Source organism: Empidonax traillii, unplaced genomic scaffold, assembly GCF_003031625.1.
Source record: "Empidonax traillii isolate 1590-97213 ecotype Southwest subspecies unplaced genomic scaffold, ASM303162v1 scaffold1257:size348801, whole genome shotgun sequence".
Classification (NCBI taxonomy): Eukaryota; Metazoa; Chordata; class Aves; order Passeriformes; family Tyrannidae; genus Empidonax; species Empidonax traillii.
In genome coordinates, this window is record NW_020956450.1 from 40,657 (window position 1) to 57,346 (window position 16,690).

At 40.4% G+C, this 16,690-nt stretch overlaps 1 protein-coding gene across 1 annotated transcript in view; it reads right to left on the bottom strand.

Moving 5' to 3' along the window:
* ATE1 (arginyltransferase 1) overlaps positions 1 to 16,459 on the bottom strand; it is a 46,267-nt gene extending 29,808 nt beyond the window's left edge. Inside the window, exons 1-8 of the mRNA XM_027906179.1 lie at positions 16,326 to 16,459; positions 15,432 to 15,495; positions 15,005 to 15,067; positions 14,518 to 14,621; positions 13,659 to 13,931; positions 10,176 to 10,408; positions 8,448 to 8,576; positions 900 to 932 (exon numbers count right to left, since the gene is read on the bottom strand). Coding sequence (XP_027761980.1) covers positions 900 to 932; positions 8,448 to 8,576; positions 10,176 to 10,408; positions 13,659 to 13,931; positions 14,518 to 14,621; positions 15,005 to 15,067; positions 15,432 to 15,495; positions 16,326 to 16,428 — 1,002 coding nt within the window. The 5' untranslated portion in view covers positions 16,429 to 16,459. The remainder of the gene's footprint in view (positions 1 to 899; positions 933 to 8,447; positions 8,577 to 10,175; positions 10,409 to 13,658; positions 13,932 to 14,517; positions 14,622 to 15,004; positions 15,068 to 15,431; positions 15,496 to 16,325) is intronic.
* Positions 16,460 to 16,690: the final 231 nt, after the last annotated feature.

Below are 16,690 nucleotides of genomic sequence, written 5' to 3' on the forward strand. Positions count from 1 at the left end.
ATGCTATTTGCAGCTAATAATAACATTAAAAATTCTAAACCCGACAAATTGAAAACACGTTAAGGTTTAAATTCTATTCTAAATTATTTTTGTTCAAAAGAGTAAACAGACTGTACACTGCTAGGTTTGCTTGTGGCAACTGCTCCAGAATAAAGAATTTCAAGAATCCCGTGGCCTCTGATATATAACCCCTTTTATTTAACTTCATCTAATTGAAGACATCTGCGGTGGTGCCACACAAAATTTAATTCAAGCTTGGAAATGTCAATAAAAAGTGTCTGTAAGAAACAATATCAGCCCAAACCTGGCAGGGCAGCGTGCATCGACATCTACAGAGCCACACAAAATGAAGACTAGAATGGCAGTCTGCTGCCTGAGCTGACGAGGTGATAAAAGCCCTTTTCCTATAAACTATAATGAGCTCTATTACTCTTCAGCCTTCAGGAATGTAAAGGCCGGTGGACTCGGCAGAGAAAAAGCAACAAACTCTCCACACATGGATTCATTCAAAGCGCGACAGATCAAATTACCGGTGTAATTACTATAACCTGACAATTTCATTACAGTCACGAGGCCCTTAACTCTTTAGGACTAACAAGAGAGACAGTGCAAGAAATCCACTTGGAATCAAAGAGCAGCCACTCTCCTCAACCTTTACCTCAGACTGGAGTCAAATACGAGTTTGGCAAGTTACACATCCTTTTCTTTTCACAGAAATAAATCAAAACCCAGCAAAGACACAGCACTTTCTGTAGTTTAATACCCAGAAGTATCATCACTTCCTTACCAGTTGGTGATGATGGAAATTTTGTGCCACCCACCCCTACCAGAATGGTTGGCTGACTACAGAGAGTGTAGAAGAAAAAGAAACAAACATTAATTTCAGGACAAATCCTTACCTCCAGAGGAGAATCACACAGGAATCGTGTGAACTGCAGCCAGGTTGGTTCATCAGCAACGTGTGCCCAAGGGGACAGTCCAAATATGCAAAGCAGAAGAACAAAGAAAACTATTAGCAGTGCTTTAAGACACATTAATAGTCAAGTATACTCTTTTAAAGCCATATCTTTGAAAAGCATCATCAGATTTTAAATTAAATTTCCATAAACGAGCTCTCACATTCTGTTTAGAAGTACAAATACATTGGTACCTGCCCCACCACTTAAGCAAGGGGGCCAGGGCTCTCATAATTCTTAAAATAAATTAAGTCACTTTACATTCAAAAATCAAAAGCAAGCCCATTTTAAGTCTAGAGAACAGGAAGGGAAAAGGAAAAAAAAAAAAAAATCAACCTCCTGAAAGTGCATTTCAAACCCGGATTTTTTTACTCAATAGAAAATGATGTGATGTAGATAATCAACCAAAAAGGTAATATTTTAATGATCTGTGGCTTGTCCAAGGTTCTAAGAGTAATAAAATATAACATTTATTCACTACCATTTACTTATTTGACACAAATACTTCCTTATTAATGGATTCCACATTAAACATGTTACAAAGTTCTAGTGTGTATTTAACCCCCAAACATTCCCTTGTTAAATAACCAGTGTGTGTTACACAGTTTAATTCCCCCTCTTGTATTAGCTGGGTGATTTAATATGTCACCAGTTCACAAACTGCAAGGTAACAGTAAACAGGAATGTTTCACTAAAAGTTTGATAAAAAGAATATATAGAGACACCTATAGAACCCTGACTGTTGTTAAGAATTCTATTAAATTCTGGGATTAATTAATTAAAGGGGAATAAAAAAAAATATGGGGTGATTGCTTGTCAGTCATCCCACTTTTCCCAGGGAAGGGGAGGAGAGGAAGGCAACAATAAAATGTACCAATAGTGTAAGTTGCTGACTTAGAGTTGCAAACACAGCCTGAGGAAGTGAAACTTTCTCTTTTCTTCAGAAAGTCCCACAAAGCAGATTTTAGAAATCAAAACAAGCCTCTGGTGGACAACTGATACTGATCTGCAAACACTGCAGCTCAGAGTGAAGACAACCCCAACCTCTAGGGCTGTGTCTCTAACCAAGAGCACCTGGGGATGCTGAAAGAGTCAGGACTTTTCAGAAATCACTTTTCAAAGCTTTTCCCCTCCAACACAGCAGCAGCTGATCTCTGGATGAATGATAAACCTTGTGGAACAACACTGAATTTCATACAGTGCTGCTGCAGGCAGGGGAATGTACACTACCTGGAAAGGGAATTAAACAATTTGAATTTTTCAGTCATTTTCCTGCAATGAAAGAGCAGAGAGTAACAAATTCCTACACCCTGAGTGCATCAGTCCCTGCAGTCGATGCTTTTAGAAAGGGCAGGTTCCAGAAAAAAAAATAAACCATGTGTTATTAATTTTGGTGTCAGAAGACCCCCAATAGTTCTTAATCTGTAACTTCAGCTTTATAGTGCAAGTTGAACCCCAGGGTGAGAAAACTGTGCCCACAACACTTCTCAAACAGTTTTATCAATTCTCCAGGCCCTGCTGGCCAATCCCTTGGCTTTCAGGGTGAGGGGGGGAATTTTTGAGTGCACCAAAGCATAACTTCTGCTTGCTGGGGAGTATATCCTGTTACAGCTGTACTGCTGGCTTGGAGAAAATTCCAGCTGCACTTGAATTTGGATCACAGTCTTAAGGGGAAAAAAACCCCACATTGCAAGTCTTGTTATTTGTATATTAATAAATATTATTAAACAATTTTCGCAATCCAATCCTCAAAAAATTCAGGAGACTCTGAATCTTCCCCAGATGTCAATTAAGAAACACTTACCAAAAAAAACCCCCCCAACAATTTATTGTTGTGGGTTTATTAATTTTCTTTTTAAGGAATAATTTAAATCACACATAGAGCTGGAGAATATAATAAATATTTTAGGTCCACTGATCTTCGTTGTTATCTTCCCTTACTCTCCCCTCCCACCCCCAAATCCACAGCACTTACATCATAACCCAGAAATATACTTATTTTAAAAAGAAGAAAACATAAGATTCTGTTTCTAAATGAACAAACTCCCTGCAAGATTATTCTGAATGCAATTAAAGATTATTCAATAAACCATGAAAGAACTACAGCCAAAAGCTGATGCTGCATGTAAAATAACTCACTATGTCACACAAGCACAATTAAAATTCCTTTCACAAAGTCATGTTTTTCTAATTTTAATTTCCAACTGATTTACATAAACTTGAGCCTTTTAAAAAGCAATATAATATATATGAAATCCACAACATTTTTACTTTGCTGCAAACTAATTACAGCTGCCAGAAAGAATCAGCACAGCAACAGGGAATAAGTTTAAACAGGATTAATAAAACTAAGAGATGAACACATCACTGAGAATTAAATCAAAGGGAGAAAAAAAAAGGCAGAAAAGTAAAGGGAGAGTTGGGTTCAACCCAAAGCTACTTGCTGGAGTAAAAAGCACATGCACAGCTTTAAAAAGTGGCAATAAAACCAGAGTGTTAACACCTGCTTCCTTTTACAAATGTGGGGAGATATTCAGATGCTAAACTGGAATGGGTTTCACCTGGAAGCTCAGGGACCTTCTGAAAGGGAAGGTTTGTGATGTCACACAAGGACATGGTGGCCTTCTCAGGAAAACACAAACCACAGCTCTCAGGTCTTCAGTGCAAAGACATCACAGGAAAGCTTTCATTTATCATCTTCCCTCTGGCAATATTAAGAGTTTGCTCTTATTTGCAATCCACTGTCAAGGAAAATTGAGTATTTGCCCTTTTTCTTGGGGGTGAGGAATGGATATGGGATTTGGGCCTTTCTTCTTTTTGTTTTTATTTTTTATTTTTTTTTTTAATCCAGTCTCTGAATGGGATGAATACAAACCAAGGATTTTTGGTGGTGGTTTTCTTTGCTTTATTTTTCATAAGTGTGCCAGGCTCATAATAACAACAAAAAATTACAATGACAAGTAATACAGGCTACAGATCTTTTCAGTAAGGGTTACTAACAACCCCCTCCCACGGAAAAAAAAAATGACAAAAAGCAAACAAGAAAAGGAAGCTATTGAGAAAAGTAGATTGAAATTGAGCTGGAAAATTAAGAAAGGAAAATGGGACAAAAAGTATCATCTTTGCATGAAAGGATGGTGCCAAACCACCCTTGAGCTGGGCAATATACTGGGGCTCAGTCAGCAAAGGAATCAGACTTATCCTGGGACTGGATATTTAACACTTTCAACAACTGCTTACAAAAAGACAGGAATGCTAAAAAACCCTCAGTTTCAGAGTTATAAACAGACCTGGATGTGAAGAAAGAGCCTTCAAAACATTGCACTTGAGGAAAGAGGGGATCTGAAGGCTAAATGCATGTCTGAAATGCAGTTTTCATGACAAGAACGGGGCTCGGGAAAGAGAAATAATTGCTGATTCTTTAAATCAGCGTTACCAGAGACCTGAAATGCAAGTTGATGGCAGTGAGATGTGCTGCCAAGGCTGCCATCAACCGAAATGACAAAAGAACTCATTCAATGATAAAAATGGATAGCTGTTGAGGGAAGCCACAGAAAGTTAAAAATAACCACCAAGGCTATTGATTTTTAAGCATTGTCTCACTAAAAAACAAAAGAGAAAACTAGGTTAGAGAGACCTAAAAGTTTGCAACTGGCTGCTGATACCAACTGCTGATATTTCCCAGACTGCTCCCTCAGTTTTCTGGATTAGTTTGAGTGGATTCCTGGGAGGCAATAAAAAAAAAAAAAGAACCAACCCTAGAAAGAAAAAAAACCCACTCTAGGTATTTCAGTGATTTTTTTGCACCTTTCCAAACAGTGGATCTTTTGTGTGCAGCGAAATTCTTTTCTTCCAAGACAAATATTTAGTTAAGCACAAAGCAAAGAGAGTTTCACAGAGGGAACAGGCAGATATTATTTTTCTACAAGTTTGTCATTGTAAAACGCTGGTGAAAAGTTAAATACAGGGCTTGTTTCAGGAGGTCTAAACAGCAATAAACTGTTCACTCTGGCTCTTTCTGGAAACTACTGTACAATTTTTTATCATCTTTGATGGAAATGTTTTCTAACTTGTGTAGCTGCCACTTTTCAGCTACACTTCAGCAGTGTCTCTTAAAGAGTAAAAAGACTTGAGGATCAAAAATCACCTTAATCAACTAGGTGTGTTGTATCAACGTTTTACACCACACAGATCAACCATTAAGTTCTCTAGAGAAGAGGTAGGAATAAAGAAATGCTTAATTTCAAATTTTTATGTGGTAAACATTAAAAAGAACTGCTGGAGATACCCACTATTCTACCCAGACTACCCATTGATTACTTCATTGGGATCAAAATATTTCCTTCTTGTGATGAAAAGGCCAAGGGGAAAAAAAAAAATGTTTTGACTGCATTTAGTTCCCCTCAAATCTTTGCCTCCAGACCTCCTCCACACCTGCATCCATCACTTAAATACCAAGGACCACTCACAGCACTCCATGAAGGCCCAGAAGAAATGCAAAGAGTGCGACAAACATTAAAACAGTTGTTTTTTTTTTTTAATAGATATTTTCACAGCTTCCAAAAATGAGCAGTCCAGGCACTTGACTAATTCAGGAGTAGCCTTTGATAAATTTCTCCAGTAGGCAGGGATCCACCTATTTTCCACGATTTACCTCGTTCACAGGCTATTTAAACCTTACCACTTCACAATCTGCTGAGGTTCCCCCTAATTCTTCTAATTTTTCCACCAACTATTTTAAGATAAGAATACATATACCCCTAAAGCAGCAGATGAGCATGCATTTACACTGCAGATTAATGAAGTTCTGTGTTCCCACAGGGAAAAACTGAAAAAAAATCAATTCTTCCACAGTACTCTTTAAGGGCAAGTATTACGAAGAAACCTTTAATTAGGAAATTGTTTGCTGTGTTTGTCCTCAGGACACCAATTCAATTCAATAAAAACACGCTGGCATAAATATTTTAAAGGGCCAGCAACTTTGTGCAACATCATTTCAAAGCTCAGAGACAACCAGATCAGATTTGAAGCTGAATTCCTGCAGCAAGTGGCCAGAGGTTTTTGACAGGGGTGAGAAGATTTCCAGGTAAGTTTAATTTATACCAGACAAATTAAGAAAAAAAAAATGGGATAATGTAAGGCAACACCTATGGCAAGTAACAAGGAAAAAGGAGATAAAAATCCATTACACTGTAAGCAGTGAACAGAAATCCATCTCCTTCTCATCCAAAAGCAATTCCCGTGACAGACTTTACACCTTGAGGTGCTGGAAACCTGACTGTCCTTAATGCATCTTTACAGGCTAAAATACTTCCATCATAGCAGAAGAATCAAGTCCCTAATCAGACCAGGTAATGCCTGGTACAAATTTAGTAAACAGCTCCATCTACCTTGGCACGTGTCCAGTTTTTACATTGTTATAATTAAACCCATTTATGTCAGTAATTATAAAAAGGGCAGAGAGTACTACTTACTGTTATGAGAACTATTATTTTACAAAACAAAGTGAAATGGATTTTATGACTACTTATTGTTATGAGGACTATTATTTTACACAACAAAGTGAAATGGATTTTATGGCTTTCTAGAGTAGCATTACAGACATCTCACAAGAAAACAAAAAACAAAAAAGCTCTCCTTACGCTGCCTTGAACTGAAGCCAAAAATTATTATGGGTTTTACTCTTCTACCTGGAAAACAGCCACACTCTGGGAGGTATCACTCTCAAAAACAGAAAAGCCTGATTAAAGAGCTGACCAATATTAAAGCTCTACATCTGCAGGAGACAGAAAATAGGTAGAAATGACAGCTCTGAGGTTGCAATTTCATGAATTCTGCTAATGAAGAAATGGAGAACTGCTGCTTATTTGGAACCCCAGGAGTACTTTTAATTATTTTTTTAAATTTATTAGATTAGGATTAGCCTCCTGTAAACACCATTTGAAGAGTTCTAGCTGAGCACTGTGCTTAGCAGTGGAATGGGAATCAAAGTGAGATTAAGCAAGACCACGAAAAAAACTAAGGAGAAACATAGAAAAGGCAGCAAACAACTTTAAGGTAGAAGATGATTTTGTCATCAAGAAACCACTTCCATACCATCACCTTGTTTCCAGTGGAAATCTCACTCCCCAACCTCTTTCCAAATCATGTTTAATCTCTCCCTCTTCAGCTCAGTGACCCCTGGGCCGAAGCCCGCAACAGAATCTTGCTAAAAAATTCAATGCTTTCCCTCCCAAACGGAAATTGCAGTGTTTTAATATTTAGAATCGCTCTCAGAGACACCATTTCCCACCACTGAACTGTGCATTTCAACAAGATGCTTTCAGAAGGGTGCATGCAGTGAACTGTACCTCATTTTCCCCACAGTCAGAAGGTGTGTCCTTGTGTACAGACATCTGATACTTGGCAAATAAAGTGGCAGATTGGTTGAAGGATGATTTGAACTGGGGGTCCTCAAAGGAGACAGGTACTAACCTCACCTTCAGAGCAAGGGAAATACAACAAGCATTCTATTTTGAGTGCATATCACCAGATAATCTGCTTCTGAAGGTAAGGCTAGTGAAAGATCTCCTCCTATCCACTTCAAAGCCTCTGAAGTCAGTTTTCTATTTTAAGACCCCCTGTAGGAGAAAGTCTGACAACTATCACCACGCTTAAACTGCCTGCTGATGCTTTCATTAAAGAATAAAAGCTGTGTAACACCAGAACACTCCAAAGCAGGGAGTCTGTTCAATCTATTTTTATTGACCGAGTATCTAACAAATCAACCCCAAATTTGAGTTTCATTGTACAGCCTCAAGGACTTTCAAAATGTATTATAAGTTTTAATTGCACATCACTCGTTTCTCTCGATCAGCAGTTACATATTCCTGCTACATACACTAATTTTCTTTTTTTGCTTTTCTTTCTTTATACTTTCAGACAGGTAAAGTGTCTGACAGTTCGCCCTTACACTCCACAAGAAGCACTAACAATCTGCAATTTAGATGGAGTGCCCAGATCACTTTTGGAAAGGCTCAGATTGAAAGTTTAACAGAACTGCTCAACTCCTGGGAACCTGAAACCAACAATTTGTGTGACAAACCTTGGCTCACACGTCGGCCCTGGTCGTGTTAGTTCCTCCTCGTGGAAGTATTCAAACCAGAGCCAACGAGCCCAGTCACCAGGCTGAGTGCCCAGCTGGATTTAGTTCTTAGGAGATTTGTATTTATTAAGGCCCAAAATATCTCTCTCCAAGAGCCTCCTCCTCTCCATCTCTTACCCAAAAGCATCCCCATGTAATGTTTGTAACTTTGCAGTCTGCAACTAAGACCAAATATTTGGGGCTCTCACAAAGAGGGATAAAAAGAATTTGCACTTTCAGGATGTTGATTTCCTTCAATACAGTATTTTAAACGCACAATGGATGTGAAATCCACATTTGTTTCTCCGAGAACCAAGGCACGTGAAATGGAGGGGGAGCTTTGCCCAGGATTAATTTGGCCTTCTGACCTGATTTATGGTTGGTTTATCAGGTGGGTCCTTGTGAATGACCATCTGGTAACGTTTATAGACCTGGTAAGACTCCTGAAATGTGGCTTTGAACTGTGAACTTGGTGGAGATGATCTCACCACCCTCACCTTCAGAAGAAGTTAAACACATTTATTATTACAATACAGACAGTAATTAATATTAATAATGCAAACATCACAACAGAGACACTTTTTAACCTCGTGCACAAGGGCCATCACAATTTAAATAATATTAGCCAACAGCCCTCTAATTCTTCAGCTCAGTTTAGGCTACTGGAGGCTTTTATACTTACACTGAATAACATACAAGGCTGTCAAACTGCAAATTAAGATAATTAAAATGCCTCCAGAAGAAATACACAAACACTTTTCAGGAAATAATACCAACTCATGGTACTGCAGATCAGCATTTTAAAGACATTTCCTGTACTGCTTAGAATATCCACCTGTAGTTTCATACTACACTAAGACACACTTGAAGGACTTGGAAGACTCAACTCTGTGCTCTGTTTTTATGGCAATAATCCCAAGGAGATTTCTGGATATTTTTGGAAACTGAAAGAGGAAGGCGAAGCAGTTTTTCCATACTCAACTATGAGTTAACTGCAATGAGGAGTTATCAGTCTTCCCATCATTGCCATTAAACAAACAAAAATAATTGAAAAAAAAAATCTTGATAAATTAAAAATTGTCCTTAGTAAAAAAAATTTTTCCCTAAGCAGAAGAATGCTATGACATGAGCAGCAGCAGTGCATGTCTTCTCAAATACATTTAAAGTCAAGCCAAGTGATTTGCAGAATGGTCCTATTTTGACAAATAATTAGTTGGTTCTGACCTATTAAAAAACACCACACTAAGGAGCACAGACAACCTGAGAAAACACTGCTGGATTTTCCCTGCATCTTATACATTAAGGTGTTCAGATAAAGCCATCGTGCTTCTGCTATTCAACCCACGAGAAAATGGGGAACAGTTAATGAGATGAATCAATTTCATGGCTTCCAGTCAGTAAATATTTTCATTTCCAAGTACCATCACTGAAAACCGTCAGGAAAACACTCATGTTCAGATAAGTTTTCCAGCTTAGAGAAAAAAACAAAAACAAAAAGAAAAATGGCTTTATATGATTACCAAACGTTAGAAGGTCCAAAAGTCTTCCAGTCTCTAATAGATGTAGTGGCAAGCAGTATTTCAACCAAACTTTTCTACCATCACTTTTACAGCTTTCAAAGACATCACCATGCCCCAAAGACCTACATAAAGAGCAGCTCTCTTGTTATCTGCTTCATTTGATGAAGTTACTGCTCTTTTGTCAGGTCTCATTAGCACAGATAGATACTTTAAGTATTTATATGCTCCAGAACTAAATATTGAATTTCTCTCATCATTCAACACTTGGTTAATTCAAAGCCTTTCATTTTCAAGTCACGCTGCATGAAATCAATTTGCCAAAGTTATTTTGGTCACCGTTGCACTGGTTTGTGCTAGAAATGACTGCACAGTGCAAGAGTTCCCTCCTGTGGTTACACACAGCTCAGCTGCACTTTATATATAAATATATATCTATATCTGTCTAATGCAGTACCACATATATTTCAAGGTTTAAAAACTACAACTACTCCTTAAGATCACAAATAAGCATTTCAAAAAACCCCTTAACCAGACTTTTCCTTCATTTGCCTCCCCCACCAGCGAACCAGACATTACCTCCAATTTGTGTCGTGCATCCTCGGGCAAAGACACAAAAACAAAGTCTTCAACGCTTTTAGGTTGGTTTGTTTTAGGTTTGGAGTTTTGCAAGAGGAAAGCTTGATCTCCTCCTGGAAGCTGAGAGCCTTCTAAGGGGCACTTCTGGTTCTGGAGGAGCTTCTGCAGCTTCCTCTCTTTCCGAATGTCCTTGGCTTTTCGACACAGGGGCTTGCTCAGATCAGCCCCTTTCCCTGCAAGGGCACGGGCAAAGAGTTAAACGCCACATTTCACAACAAAGGAGCCGTTCTTGATGCCATCAGCGAAAAGAAATGGCTACAATCACCACTAATTGCACCTGTGGCCTGAACTCAGCATGGCCTTTTACATTCACAACCACCAACACCTGATGCCAAGCCAAGGATTCTTTTAGAGCTCTTTAATGCAGCGCTTGAGTCTGGGATCACCTTCAGCTGGTTCCACCCCAAAAGCAAAAACAAATTTACAAACCTGAAACACTGGAAAGGACAAAAAAAAACCCAACCACAAAACCTCCCAACCAAACTCAGAGAATTGTTCTACCACATTTGAAGCCCACACGTGGCTACAGGACAAACTCCTGTAAAAGACACACACATAAACCAGCCCCCCCCAAAAAAAAGGATTTCTTTTTTATCACCTGGAAATCTGTGGGCACTGTGCAGAAATGCTGCCAGTGCCATCAGTGCCACTGACATTTGTGCTACTTGTGCCCTGTGACAGAAAAGGCCACAGAACTTTACATCTATGCTTAAAATTATATTCAGATTGTCTGTTTTAAACGAATCAATTCACTTTTGTCAGTCTGCCTTTGACAGATCAACCACTTCTAACATTCTATTTGTGAAGTGGTATTTACTAAAAAGAGAAGCCAGACCACTGTACCATTTCCCATCCTGACCCATTTGCTCTCTAATACTACAAGAAGTTCAGTTTTAAAGCAACACAGGGACATACACAAATAACAATTCCAGTGTTAAAAAATTCCTCAGTGATCAGTCCCATTAGATTTATAATTAGGATATTAATGTAAGATAAGAAGCCATGATAGAAGAATGGCAGTACTAGAAAAAATAACACATAATTTTCTTCAATTAAAAAAAAGGTCTGGTCCCCATGCTACCCTCTATAGGCACTTAAAAGATGGCAGATGAGCTGGAAGCCAAAAAAAGACCCATATTAAAGACTTCAAAAAGAGAGGAAGAGTGGGAAAAACTACCTTCATACAGGGAAATACAGTCACACATCTTGCACAGAACCAGAAAGGTAACCAATATTATTACAAGCTGCTGAAGAAATCCTTTATACCATTACATTTCTCCCCAAATCCATGTATTTGCAAAAGATATAGATGTATTTCCTGTTCTCTACCCACTTCAGACCTTCCTATGGGCAGTGGGAACAGTGGGATCCTTCTACAAATTGGAAATGCTGAGAGCACTGATATTTTGAAAGCTCACTGGTGTGTTCAGAGTCACTTCACCTGGATCTGCTGCCTGAAGCATCATCTTTCTTTACCAACAGAAACATCATGGAAATCGGCAAAATAATTAATATTGGGATAATTTTAAGTACCAGCAATGCTGTAAAATATTCTTTTTAATATGCCTACCATACAGAATTTACAGACTTTCTAAGTGTTCTCCTGGGGCCAGTTATTGGGAAGCTCTTTGCGGCTTGTCCAGAAGAGTTCCTTGTCTGGTTTCTCCACATGTTCCCAGCACCCCAGGGCCTTGGAAAAGGAGCTGCAATCCCTTTGGCACTGCTCAGACATCCTCCAGTGGCACTGGCAGATTTTACACTGGAGGTTTGTTTGCTCCCACAATGATTCACCAGAAAAGGACAAACCCGAGGGAATTAGGGATACTCTGTGACCTGTCCTCAGGCAAACAAGCCAGAGGAAGAGTTTATTTCAAACAGTCACGATGCATGTGGAGAGCGAGCACTTCATCTGCACGGGATCTGGTTCGTGTCTCGTATCTCCTGTAAGCTGTTAAGTCAGCAGGACAAACTTCTTAAAACAATAAATGTGCACACACAGACGTAAGCAAACCTTCTTTTCCATCTGAAACTGTGCAGAAACACATTATTCCTACAGGACAATGACCTGTTTTGTTTATAAAGGAATAAAAAAGCAATTAAACAATCTTATTGCGGGCTAAGCCTGCGTTTTCCAAGCTAAAAACTAAACATCTTTCTATCTGGAAAATTTTAAACTGGATTTGACCTGTAACACCATCTAGTCTAAAAAAACTAAAGAAGCTTTCTGATGCATTTATTATTCACTTTATATTTCCTTTAAAGCCTCCAGAAAGAACCACACTAATGAATATTTCTCCCCTGTAAAAGCAAGCCCTTTTTTTTTTTTCCCTGCAACACATTACAACATTACAGGATTTCTTATCTGCATTTCCAGGGTTTAAAGTCTGACCCGGGGTTATTCTAAGCCTCACTGAAGACCTCAGCTCACCTTTTTCATAGCACTGGCAGGTTTACACTCCTATTCTTTACCCAAGTCTGCCACCTGCTGTCAGTGGCCACTTGGTTTGCTTCCAAAATGAAGTTTAGATAGGCCTAAGTTTTTAATTTATTACTTAAAAAAATAGGGGTAAGGATAAGAAGATAAATATAACTTATTTATTTATTTGTGAGAATAAAAAGACAAATGACAATAAAAGAAGTTTGACTGAGGAATAACTTCAATATTGAAGAGAGTGACCATACCATTAAAATCAGTATTATATTAAAAATTATTAGTGTTATATTAAAATGCCTCCAAGATTCCATGCACTTTCCCATAAAACTGTAGAATAAGCATTTGTTTACTTCAGTTTTTGGCCCCTGAGAGCTGCAGCACTGTGTAAATGCAACAGAAGTAAAATGAGAATAGACTGCTTTGCTTCTTGTATCTCCTTGCTGCATCTCCTTGCAGAAATGTAAAATAAAGTTCAGAGCAAGACAAAAAGGAGAAATTCCTATATAATTTCCAATCCTCTAGTGATACTTCTTCTCTAACCTAAAGTTACTCAAAATCTGAGACGAGGAAAGCTCCCAAACAGAGGAGGCTCACCTAGAAAATGCTATTCTTTATAGAGGACCAGAAGAATCTGTACTTTTTTTTTTCTTTTTTTAATCAGCAGAGAGCTACCTGATTTTCTTTAAGCCTATAAGATAACAACACAACACATCAAACTTATTTCCTAGATCTACTAGATCACCCTAGATGCTGCTTAGATCTGTATTTTTAAAAAAATACATAATGAAAATCAATGTCACTACCAGGAAACACTAAGAAAACAAGTAACACCCAGCACCTCTCAATTTACACACAGTTCCATAAACTGGGAAGAGTACAGGGAATAAAGCAAAACAGTAATTGATTTATCAGGCAAGATAAAAAGAAGGACTTAAGCAAGAGGTGAAATCATGGCAGCACATCCCAGTGACTCCCAGAAATGTGATTACCTGGCTTGGGTGGAGCATGAACAACTTTAGCCGAGTGCGATGGCTCCCCAGGGACTGGTGTGTCCTTGTCTGCACAGACCTGGAGAGGATCCGATCCCACCTGCTGCACGTTCACCTCTTCTTTTGTTTCCCCTGAGTCCTCATCTTCCTTCCCCACCCTCTCAGAGTGATCCACAGCCAAGGGAGTCAGTTCAGACTGACTGACGTGAGACTCGCTCTTGTACGGGAAGTCACTCGCGGCCGCATCCTCAATGTGCGAATCCATCGGCTCCTCTGCAGACAACGAGAACGTGGGGGAGTGAATTCCCCTCTGTGCAACCCCAGCTCACCCTCTGCACAGCTACAATTAATACTAAAGTAACTAAATTTCCAATTTGACAAGCGTTTTCCGACAGGTGAAGTGTTTGCAACAGTCTGAAAACAAAGTTTCCTTTATGACCCCCCAGGAACACCGATTCACTTTGGGGAACAGTTTTATTCTCTCCACTAAAACGGGGCAGTCAGTGAGGTGTGACTATTCAGTCACCTGAAAAAAACCCTCTTTGTTTGCTCTTCCTTTTCTCTGCCACCAACCACTCCGCTTAATCCTCTCCAGATTACCGGTTTTAGGGCAGAAGTAAGAGCAGGGTCTAATCCCCTACAGCTCCCAGCTAGAAAGTAGGAATGAGCCCAGGAAAATAAACTGGTCCATGGAAAAAGTAAGGAAACATCTTCACAACTTGGTGCCTGGGCTGCTGAAGTGCTCCTGACTCAAAACACACTGAAAAGACACAGCCCATCCAGGGGTCTGTACACAAAAGGTGCTTAATCCTCCTCCCAAACATCAGCTCTGGTTTTCAAACACTAGAGAGTTTCTTACCTTCACTCGCCACTTTCGAAACATCTCCTTTGGAAAGAAACTTCAACATTTTCTTCAGAACCTTCTTGTGAGATTTGGAGGCCTGAAAATGCAAAGCCTGGCACCTGAAAAAAATGAAAAATCACGAACATTTATTTTGTGGAAGTTTAAAAAAAAATTGTTAAGGAGCCAATAAAAAAATTACACTGCATATGGAATTCTAATTTATTTCTGAAGCTCCCCTATATTAAGTGATCAAATCAAAAAATCACTAAAATGTGAGTGAAAGCCCCTCTTACTTGGGCTACTAAGGCAGTGTTTGTGGGTTACAGACAAGGTTCTTTACAGGAAAATATCCCAGAGATGCTGATGTCCCTATGCACAAACCCAACAGTGCATACTTACTATTGCAAGCATCACTAGAAGCACATAAACTTTTCAAGTATGATGTATTTCAAGCCATAAACACAAATGGTGGAACACATTGTCTGTATTTTGAGCTTCTTACCTTATTGTGTACTGAGGGCAACACGTTTGATTCATGATAGGTTTGTAGACGTATTTTCCACTTCTGAAAATAGTAATAAATATGTATTGATTTTTTTGTTGTTTATATTAAAAAAGTAAATGGAAGAAGAACCTTTTTTACTAAATATTAAAATCATATCAAAGTATTACATGATGAGTAACGAAAGTCAAGAAGTAACTTCTTCAGCTCTTTGCTGCTATACTACATTGTTATCCTTCCAAAATCATTAAATCTTTTCCTGTCTGACAGTGTCACATTACAAAGAGTCCCAGAGCACTGGACAAATTGTTTTATTTCAATTTTAATGTAAACCAGCTAACTGTTTTCAGAGATCTTAATTTTAAATGTGGATTCGAAGCTGTACTTAAACTGACAACATGGCTTTGTATTTTCTCTCTCAATTTACCTTCGCCATCCTCTGTCTATGAGATCCTGGTAATCTTGAACTGTCATCGAATGTGCCCACATACCTGAAATAAATAAAACAGCAGCACTTGACTGACACCATCTGGACTTTAAAATGCAAGTTCTGCAGAACTGGCTGGAGCAGCTCTGCTACTGAGACAGGCTGGGAGACCTGGGAGCCCCTTCCAGTGCACAGAAGGGCTCCAGGAGAGCTGGAGAGGGACTTTGGATAAGGGCATGGAGGGAATGCCTCCCACTGCCAGAGGGCAGGGTTAGATGGGATATTGGAAGGAGTTCTTGGCTGTGAGGGTGGTGATGCCCTGGCACAGGTTACCCAGAGAAGCTGTGGCTGCCCCTGGATCCCTGGAAGTGTCCAAGGCCAGGCTGGATGGGGCTTGGAGCAACCTGGGCTGGTGGAAGGTGTCCCTGCCCGTGGGACCGGGTGACCTTTAAATTCCCTTCCAACTCAAACCATCCTGTGATTCTGCGATTACTGTAAATCTGAGGGTATATATAGACATCTTTCAAGGGTTTGGCATATTCGTTTATATCACGATTACTGATTTCAGCAGCCACATTACGTGTAAAAAACCCCAAACCCAGCACAAATCTTGGGATGCAAATCAACTACTGTACAAGCGCAAAGTTCACCTCTCCCTCTCCTTCCTTAGCCCGAAATAACCCAGGAAAACAACATAAAATCGCTGCTTAATTATGTTAAGACCAGTTGGAAGCACTGGGCGGTCAGAGCAGCTGTTTGCTCCGGGCAAGGTGGGCAGTGGTGCCGCCGAGCCGCCGCCTTCCCCCGCCGCTCTCCCCCGGCCCCTTCCCCGCCGCCAGCGCCCGGCCGGCCGGCCCCCACCCCCGCCCGCGGCTCTCCCCGCGCCGCCCGCACCGTGCGACAGGTTGCCGGTGTCGCTCCTGCAGTATCCGCAGCGGTAGCCATCCTCCCCGCCGAAGAACTCCACGATGCTCGGGGAGCCGCCGCCCGCCGCCATCCCCGCCCGCCTCAGGGCAGCGCCCCGGGCTGCCCGGAAACGCCGCCCGCCGCCATCTTGGCTGCTGGCAGCGCGCGGGCGGCGCGCGCAGGAAGCGGCGGCGCCGCCATGTTCCCCCCGGGCAGGGGCGGCGGGGTTCCCCTCAGCGCTGAGGGACCCCCGGGACACCCCCACACACACCCCCCCGGGATCCCCCCGGAGCCCCGGCCCCGCTCACCCGCCGACACCTTGCCCCGCTCCGAGCCGCAGTAGCCGCAGGTGC